The 10409-nt window shown below is 34.3% G+C and overlaps 1 protein-coding gene across 1 annotated transcript; it reads left to right on the top strand.

The window, feature by feature from the left end:
• The first annotated feature begins 515 nt into the window (after positions 1 to 515).
• On the top strand, positions 516 to 2285 carry LOC128232679 (beta-1,3-galactosyltransferase 5-like). The gene has a single exon (XM_052946378.1). It carries the CDS (start codon positions 516 to 518, stop codon positions 1518 to 1520), a length of 1005 nt encoding a protein of 334 aa, XP_052802338.1. The 3' UTR covers positions 1521 to 2285.
• Positions 2286 to 10409: the final 8124 nt, after the last annotated feature.

A 10409-nucleotide genomic window follows, 5' to 3' on the forward strand; every position in this document is an offset into this window, starting at 1 on the left:
GTCTCCCTTTGACTGCTTAGTAAGTATCTAACATGTATTATGAATATATGCAACAACTGTGTAATCAAGCGAACACTGATGCATGGAACTTTGAGGGCTTTTTGAAGTCGTTTTACGAATTACTTTTTGTGTTGACGGATGATATCTTACTTAATCAAAATAAAGCATCTAAGGTATCATGGATTCCGGAGATTTGTTTTATAATAATTTATTATTCCACATCAAACAACACAATTCATCATATACACAATCAATGTAAGACATCGCGTTCATCATGTAAAAAAGATCGAGTGGTACCCATACAGAAAAGCTAAACACTTCGATATTGTGTGCAAAAACGTTAAAATGATAAATAAACCATATAGTTATCCAACCGAAAACGAAGCGCATATTAACTACGACAACTGTATGAACGACAATAACTGTTTATTTAATATCTAGATGATATATTTTACTCTTGTATTCCTTTTTCATATCAGTTTTCAAGTTTGTTCATATCAGATTACAGCACAAGTATGAAGAAGATACTATACGTGTACGGCGTACTAATTTTGTGGGTATTTGTGTTGAGCTTACTTTTGATAACAAAGAAAGGTTTCATTGCTGATCACTCATTTCAGTCACAAAGTTCAATAACGTACAATGAAAACATAATAAACGACAGCAGACGAGGCAGAATATCCTACAAAAACATTGACTTAGAGTTCTCATTCATATTCGAACCTACTGAAATATGTAAATGGAACCCACACTGGATAATATTCATACATTCGGCTCCAAAAAATACTTTACAAAGAAACGCTGTTCGGACGACATGGGGCAAGGACTGTTTCAACTCTTCAAGTCACAATATCAGCTGTGTTTTCGTGGTTGGGACGACACGTGATGATAACAACGCAATCAGTGAACTAAAATCTGAAACAAATTTTTTCAAAGATGTTATTGTTGTTAACATATCTGATACGTATGCAAACTTAACTTATAAAACAATGGCAGGGTTGAGGTGGACTGATTTAAATTGTCAAAGTGCACGTTTTGTTATGAAAACAGACGATGATATGTTTGTGAATACAGAGTTACTGCAAGCATCTGCTTCCAAATATAATTCTTCGCATTTTATCGGTGGTCGCTGTTGGGGCCCGGCAAAACCAATACGTAACAAACAATCTAAATGGTTTGTAAGTATTGAACAATACAACCGGACGCATTATCCAGTATTTTGCAGTGGATCAGGATATATCATATCTAAAGACTTAATTCCAAAACTTTTGAATATATCTGCAAAGATTCCTTTTCTTTATTTAGAGGACGTTTATATTGGGCTGTGTGTTAACGCATTAGGTTACACGCCTAAAAACTTAAATGGATTTAATAATGGAGCGGTAAAAATGTCGAAATGCAACTATTCTAAATCAGTCATAACAGCGCACGGATTTAATCCAATAAGATTTTGGCACGTATGGGAAGATATTCAACAGTGTAGGAATGGATCTGTTAAAGACACGAGGACTACGCCCTAAATGTTTTAATATACATGTCATCGTTCATGACTTGTGATAGAAAGTTGAGAGTTAAATAATTAAGATTGCCACAATTATTGTATGGACCAATTGTAGAGATTTTGATCTGTTAATTAACTTCGATACAAATTATTGTTGTAAGACATTTTCGATGATTTAACAATTTATGCTAGGTTAAAAAAGTTCAATAAATTAGAAAGATTATATACTTACAAGAATGTGTTTACTGTTAATGTGATACATTACATGCTGGCATATTGTTGCATGGAGATGATTGTTCACATAGACTGATGTACATACTTTTCTTAGTCATCTTGAACTACTTAATTTCTTTTGTCTTCCTAAACTTATAAACTTAATTGATAACAAAGTCTTTGATTTGTTAATAATTATTTACCATTTTTAAGTTAAAAGTGGAGTTAAGCATATTTTCCTTCCTCTAACAAATGTACACATAATTTGTAAAATGGTTAACATTTGTATTGAATTCAGTCATCAAGGTAATGACATATGCTTTTTGTTTATATTCATGCTATAGAACAATACTCATTTGCAATACATTATTGTCCGTACATGGATTTTCTTTCTTCTTTTTTTGTCAATAACATGAACACACTCATTTAATGTTTATTATGGAATGTTATTCTTAGGCATTCTTATTTTTCTTTTTTACATAATAAACTTGACTACGCTTCCAAATAAGAAATTATGTCTGTTTACTTGCGCTTCAGACTGTACGCTCTGTTTACATTTTGGTCAAACGTCCTCTTATAGACCTATGAACATGGACAACTGTATTCATATCTGGTACAAATTCAGATATACTATGTCTTCCATACTTACTATCATATGATTACTTATATACACGTTTATTGCTTTCATTGTACTCTCTCTTTCTTTCATCTTCAGTGAAGTTGTGGTGTGCTTGTGGATACTTCATGGTCGTACCTTGTGTGTAACATTGTGTCGCCGATAATACTAGCATATATCATTTTTGTTAGTTTAATTACATAAATAGGAAAACAAAATTAAACGTCGTCCAAAAGGCTTATTATAGGTCGTTTCCACCTTTTGTTCCTACTGAGCATAGCAAGCGACGCAAGTAATGTTAACTCTTTAAGGTTAAATTTCACAGCTACATCTAACTAAGGTATTCTTGCACGTCAAAGATTCAAAGTTTAATTTGATCAATGTATGCGATCGAACCTCAATTGGACATTAAGTCACACGGCAAGTGAAACGTTTAGTACAAATGGAAGCTTCACAAAACGTTGCTTGTGCTTGATGTTTTCCATGGTAGTTTTAACTTGGTTGCATATTTTTCTTTCACTGTCATGCAATATTCACCCTTATCCAGGTCCCAGTTCTTGACACGACACTTCCCCTGGTAGTTCACATATCGATATGTCCACTTATCTTTCAATTGTTCTGTGTTTTCACAACTACCTTTCTATTATGCACTATAAAACCGAAACTATATTTAATTTCAACTGGACCAAATTATTTCGATATCCTTACCTTTTCTGAAACTTGGTTAGCTGATGCAATCACGTACGACCAAAATTATAATTTCTGGCTTCTCAAGACCAGTTCGGCCAGATCGACAAGATGATTCATATGGTGGTATTGCCGCTTATATCAAAGACGGTATCAATTCTAAATGAATGTGTAACATGCCGACATTTCCGGTAATCAGAAAGTTAAGCGTCGACGTGTAGGGTTCGGGTATAAATAATGTCCAGGTGGATTAAGGATTAAGTGAATAAAACACCAAATACAAGTTCCTTTCATCACATGTGTATTCCATGATACTGATATAACAATCACAACGTGTTGTTCTATAATTTAACTGAACATACTGAAAATAGACAATGGAATAACAATTAATACATAGTTATAATTATACATTGCATGTTTATACTTTTACTATTAAACATGTTACTTCATTATAATCTTGTACACAAATAATAATCTTGTACACAAATAATACTGAAGTTGTAATACGTCTAGTGGCCGTAACAAGGTATAAGCTAAAATAGTATGATATGACCTAACATAAACACAATGAAAACTTACAGGTATGTGGATCCAACTGTCCTATAAATATCTCGAAACGTCTCCTATCTCACCCCATAACCGTGTTGTCAGTGTACTGTTAATCTGTAAATCAACATATTATAAACATGTGCAAAATGTGCAACAAAGACAAGAAAGAGACATCACTGCTATCTTGAACTAGTATTTCACAAGAACCACGAAAATACATGAATTGCTCCGAAAATACAAACAAAGCATCCAATACAACTCATTGCACCAAATGCAGAATTCAACAATGAAGGGCCAATACATACCAAATATCATAATGCTAAAACTCCTAACTTTAAAAAGTACAATACAAGATGTCTCCCAAAAGTAATGTTTGAAGTGAGTCTCACTAAAATCTCCGTGCGTGAAAACGCTAATTTCACAACATATTATTCTATCAAGGAAATAGTAAAAACGGCAAATTAGCACCGGGTTACAAATGAATGCTTTGGAGTTAATTGCGCTAGAGTGTCTCTGGTTAGAAATAAAGATACACACATCTTAACGTGTACAAATCGGTGTGTTCTATCGTCCTCTTAACTCTGATAATAAGTATTATAGCATTGTTGAAGATTCTATGGGTTTGGCGAGAGAAAATGTTATTGAGAATATTATAATTACAGGTAATTTTACTAAACCAACTGTTGATATTTTCAACAGCTGTATTCCTAACAAGGTTATAACTATCAATCCTCCTGAACCTCCTTGGATAATTAATGACATTAAAATAAAAAGTCGACAGCGTAAAAGAGCTTATAGAAAGGTCAAACACACTAACAATCCAATACATAGGACTTAGTTTCGCAAATTGCGTAACGAAGTTGCCGCTCTGATCCGGTGTTCAAAATTGAAATGCTTCGACTCTCTTGCGTTGAAACTTCAATCCAGTGAACTTAGTTCTAGGGACTGGTGGAAAACACGACCAAGTCAAGGCCGAAATCCTTAATGATTTCTTCGTCCTTCAGACCTACGTTGACCTACGTTGACGATTCAACTCAAGTTTTACCTGAATTTGATTCAATAATGATGCTGCCAAACTTGACTCGATTTTTATCGTACCTTCCAAAGTCAAAGATGCTATAAGTAGTATCTCGATTGGTAAAGCATCTTGGCCTGATGGCATTGATATTACGTATTTTACTTGAATCTTCTTCAGAACTTAGCCAACCTTTGTGAGAGATGTTCAATGCTTCGTTAACTTCTTGTGTTGTTTCGTCTAATTGTAAATATTCAAATGTCTGTGCTGTCTTTAAAAAGGGAGACCCTTCAAACCCATCAAATTATCGCCCAATCTCTCTTTTGAATACTATGGAGAAGGTCTTTGAAAGAATTGTATTTAAAATTCATTCAACTATCTTCGTGATACAAGTGTTTTTACCCGATCCCAATCCGGCTTTCTACCAGGTGATTCTACTGTCCACCAGCTTATCTGCCTCGATAATAGTTTCTGTCAAGCTCTCGACAATGTTTGACACTGATATCCCGTTTGTTAAATCTCACAAACACCTTGGTATTTTTCTTTCTAATAAAGGCAATTGGCATACACACATAACTATATTAAAAAAAATGGTCTAGAGTTAACATCATGAAATGTCTACGCTATCAAACGGATAGGAGGTCTCTGGAGGTTTTTTATCTTTCTTTTATTAGGCCAATCTAGGAGTATGCAGATGTCCTCTGGAATAATTGTACACAGTATGAAAACATGATATTGACAAAATTCAAAACGAATGCGAACACATTTTTACTGGATGCACTCGCCTTGTTTTTCTGCGTCTGCTTCACATTGAATCTGGCTTTGAGAGCTTGGAAACAAGGCGTGAAAAACACCAGCTTTTACTCTTTTACGAAATGAAACATAGTCTCTTTCCTGATTATCTTTCAAGTTTGGTTCCTCAGCAATCAACAAGATCACTTCGAAACGCATCCAATATCTCAAGCTTTTCTACACATACGTCACTTTATATTAATTGATTCCTTTCTTCATCAATCTCAGCATGGAATAGTCTCCCAGCTGAAGCACAAAATATTGACAATGTTTCTGGTTTTAAAGCTTACCTTAAGTCGGATAACGCAAAACCAAAAACTCTGTTTTATTATGGGAAACGTTGATTATAGGTCATTCACACTCGCTTACGAAACGAATGAAGTTCATTGAACCATCACCTTTTTGTTACGAATATTGTGCCCTCATCCCTCTGTGCATCTGGAATTCAGGAAACAACGTATCACTATCTCATTATCTGTCCCCTTGATACTGACTACAGGAGACCATTAATATCTAAACAAATATATGTATGATTATAGAGTATTATTTTTGGTGTAAAAAGTTGAATGCAGTGTTTACAACAGAACTAACAGCCTTCGTGTTTTGTTATTGAACTTTTAAACGTGTATCCATACATATCGAGATTTTTTATAACTGCTAATAACAAAAGGTCACAAGTTCCGTTTGCAGGATTTATAGTATATAAATTTGTTTGACTCGTTTTGAAAGTACAAAAAAATCTAAAAACATTTAATATTATTATCATTGAGTTGTTTTATGTTTTAGATATACTTCATTTGTACAGGTAACTGTTTTTCTTTATAACTAAGTCGTTGTATATGTGCGTTCTTTTGAGTGATTCTCTCTTAATGTACTGAGTAGCACATAAGCTGTATTACACCTCTGAAACATTCATTGTCTTTTTCATTCGTAATATAGATAAATCCTTTTATGTTTTTAATAAATGCTGGTAATGGTAGATATGAATAACCTCTTAAAGGCTTATATTTAATAATGAATATGGTACATGTATGTACTCAACCAGATCCCTCTGAAATCAATCATTCTGTTTATTTTTTATTTATATAATTCAATGTTTCAAATTTATTGTACTTTATCTTCATTTGTTTTTTCAAAATGCATTTTAGTGCTACATTAAATTTATACCATGCTGTTGTTTATATTATTTTCAATTAAGAATAATAGAAAGTGACAGTTTTTCCAACTCTATTTTAGGGTCGAGATCACTCATTATAATTTCTTCATGTTCAGCATCTGAATTGTCTCAATATACTTGTATCGGTGTAAATGTAATCATTTTACTATTATAGTTGTTGGTGATAATGACATTCAATATATTCTGAGGAAAAATGTATACATTTACTCTGTCTGTACACTCTCAGCACCTTTTAATTAATACTGGTTTTAAATCTAAATCTGTCCAAGCAGCATACAAACTCAATATTTGTTTATTGAGTTTTTTCATACATTCTTCGAAAGGCAACAAAGAAAATTGTGTGTAGTGTCCAAAAAGAATGTATTTGAATATATGTCACCGGATGGGCGTTACGGGTTCTATCAACGGGAAGGACTGTAATATATATATATATAAAATATATTTATTGCGTGAACCAAACAGTATGTAAGCAAAGCGTCAAGTGAATTAGCAAGCATCTGTCGACAGAATTAATATGTACAATAAGCAACTTAGTGAATACAAGTAGCAAAATAAAAGACAAATACGAAACAATCGATAAATATGACAAAAACCATATGTGAATAATATACCTGTAATATATATATATATATATATATATATATATATATATATATATATATATATATATATATATATATATATATATATATATATAATTTATATTTATTGCGTAAACCATACAGTATGTAAGCAAAGCGTCAAGTGAATTCGATTTATCAATAGGCGATAAGATCATACTTGACTGAACACACTGTTACTGTGATCACTGGTGGGAAACGCATGCCATTGATAGAAGTTGTTAAACTACTAACTAAGTGATACGTTACATTACGCTGTACAATACCACTAGTACTAAATATGTGCCAATAACTAACACCGATACTATTAACAGGTTGAAAAGATTGTTTTATTGAAAGATACAAAACACACTGTGACATATTTCCCCCCTTTCCTTAATTGTCGTCCTCGACAATACAGATTCAACGAAACTGTACACAATTGTCGACAAGAAATCTCGCGTAACTTCTATTTGAAATAAAAGCATCAGTATAAGTCCTTTTGAATTTACCGTTCCTTTACGTATAATGCATAATTAAACGTTCTCATCTTCATCACGTATCAATCCGCTCTACCTTACTACTCTAAACACTCAAAGGCGTATTGAAACAAATCAATGGTCATCCGATGGACTTACTTATGCACTAAACATATTTCTTCCGAATGAAATATATGTGATGTCGAAACTAACAATTCACTAGATGACCAATGCGCACAAGCAAATCAATATAACGACAGGTTGATGCAAAATCAAACTACCAAACTTACTCTACTGTAAGTGAATCTACCGGTTTAAAACAAAACAAAAGGTAATACACCGGTCTGTATTTTCACTCACACAATAGTATAACTTTCATTACAACTCAACCTGCGCGAATAACATACTTAATTTGCAACTATAAATTGTCCAATACGATAAGCATAGCATTTGATAATTCAATACATCATTGGTTAAATAGATCAATCATTACAGTATCTAATATCACATAAAAAATACACAGCCAATATTAATTAGAGCACCACTAAGGCATGACATAATGTGCTGAACCAGGCTCGTCCGGTTTGCGCAAATGTGGTGGTCGATAAAACCCGATGCTCGCAGTGCTCGTATCATCTGAAGAATGAGTAGCAAGCTCCGATTAAACAGATGTTCTTTCATTCCCTGTATCCTCTGACAAGCTATCTGCGCTTCCGCTTTTGCAAGCACGAATCAAGGGTACATGTGGGACAGGAAGTAACAGATTTCTGTGTAATGTTTTTATCCCACCTACGCCGTCCTCTCTTCGAACCCGGAACACAGGAATGTTCGAATCTGGCTGATCTTCAACTACGTAGACCTGTTCACTCCACAAGTCAGCCAGCTTATGTTTGCCCTTCAGACCAACATTTTTAATAAATACACGATCGGTTTCACAGATGTTGTGTTCTTTTACTCGCCGATCATAATACTTCTTCGCTTTTGCTGCACTTCGAGCCGCCGTGTTGTCTGCTATTTTATATGAAACTTCTAAATTCTTCTCCAGTTTTCGAAGATACTCAGATGGAGATGCACCTGTAATGTGTTGGCGTTCTAGCCCTAGAACTGCGTCGATGGCTTATCTTGGACGGCGACCAAACATAAGTTGATACGGAGAGTATCCCGTTGACTCATGTAAAGTGGCGTTGTATGCGTGAACTAGGCTTAGAACAGCTTCTTTCCAGTTCGCCATTCTCTCCATGGGTAATGTTCCAAGCATTTTCAAAAGCGTTTGGTTGAAGCGTTCACACTGTCCGTTTCCTTGTGGATGATATGGAGTGGTCCTAGTCCTTCAAACTCCTGCAATACGACACAAGCGAGTGATGACTTTAGAGAGGAAGGTTTAACCACGGTCACTATGAAATTTTTCTGAAAACCCGTAGTGGACGAAACACTTTTCAAATAAAACCCTCGCAGTAGTGTTGGCCGTTTGATTTTTCGTTGGTATGGCCTGTGCGTAACGCGTGAAGTGGTCGGTTATGACCAAACCATTTTCAAAAACCGCCCTTCGACATTTCTAGCTACAGGTAGTCTATACACACCAACTCCATAGGCGCCGAAGAGCTGATGTTGACTAATCCAGTTGCAGTAGTGGCAGTAGTCTTACGCCGTAGGCACCGACCACATTGTCGAATCCAATGGGCAATGTCAGAGTCCATGCTCGGCCAATAGAAACGTTCTTTGTGTAAGGAAACTGTCCTGTCCCGACCCTGGTGACCGAGATCATCATGCAGTGCCCTAAAAACGTGTTCAATGGCAGATTTGGGAAGAACAATCTGATTGACACATTCTCCTCGAATTTTTGCCTGATGATATAAAACACCATCTCTAAGAATTAATTTTTCCTTACTGTTCAAGTACTTGCATACCTCCGGCTCTAGTCCTGCCTTTACATAGAGGTTAAAAAAAAGCATCATTGTACTAAAACTGGGAACAAATAAAGAAAAACATTATTAAAAATAAAAGCGACTAGTATATGTTATTCTCTCCTTCCAAATGATTTAAAAACGTAAAATATTTGAAGAAATTTAAGTCAGCCAAAACACTCGGAGTCAGTCAACACGTGTCCGCCAAAAACGGTTTTAAAGATAACATGAATTAGCAAATTCTTCATAAAAATCAAAGCACTGAAAGTTTAGTTATGAAAGGTTGCTATATTCAACCCAATATTTTGTTTCAGGTATTCATCTTCAAAAACAAGAAGGCAAGTGCTCTTCAAAATATTGCCTTTATATCCACGGTTTAAATAAAATCCAAGTAATTCATTAAGTCTATCTGCCCAACTACCTGCTGGAAACATTTTAATTTTACGAATTTTCTTTAAAACATCACCATAAAAATTGGGATGAGCAATACTATCAGAAATGAGCGATTTAAGACTACTATTGTACTTTGATATGAGATTATAATGACCATTAACAAATTTTGAGAAAGTTTTCCTTAATTTAAAATATCGGAAACCCTGTTGTAGAAGTTTTTGCGTCATAATTTTACTGCGAGAGCTGAATTTTTTTACATCTGTACATATTCTAGCAAATCGTATTAACTGTGCAATAAAACAACATACGATGGTGAAATAGGAACATCACCATCTAAAGAAGGGTAATTAATTATTTTAAAATTAAAATCATCACGTTTATCATAAAGATTGATGCTCAATATATCTTCCTTTACTTCTAGTTGCAAATCTAAATAGGATGCTTTAAAAACGGATGTATTAGATGTATTAAGTTGCAATTGTGA

The sequence above is a fragment of the Mya arenaria genome, chromosome 4, assembly GCF_026914265.1.
Source record: "Mya arenaria isolate MELC-2E11 chromosome 4, ASM2691426v1".
Taxonomy (NCBI): domain Eukaryota; kingdom Metazoa; phylum Mollusca; class Bivalvia; order Myida; family Myidae; genus Mya; species Mya arenaria.

Bases quoted from the DNA above. Each gene is read 5' to 3' on its own strand.
- LOC128232679 (XM_052946378.1), top strand. From the start codon at position 516: ATGAAGAAGATACTATACGTGTACGGCGTACTAATTTTGTGGGTATTT.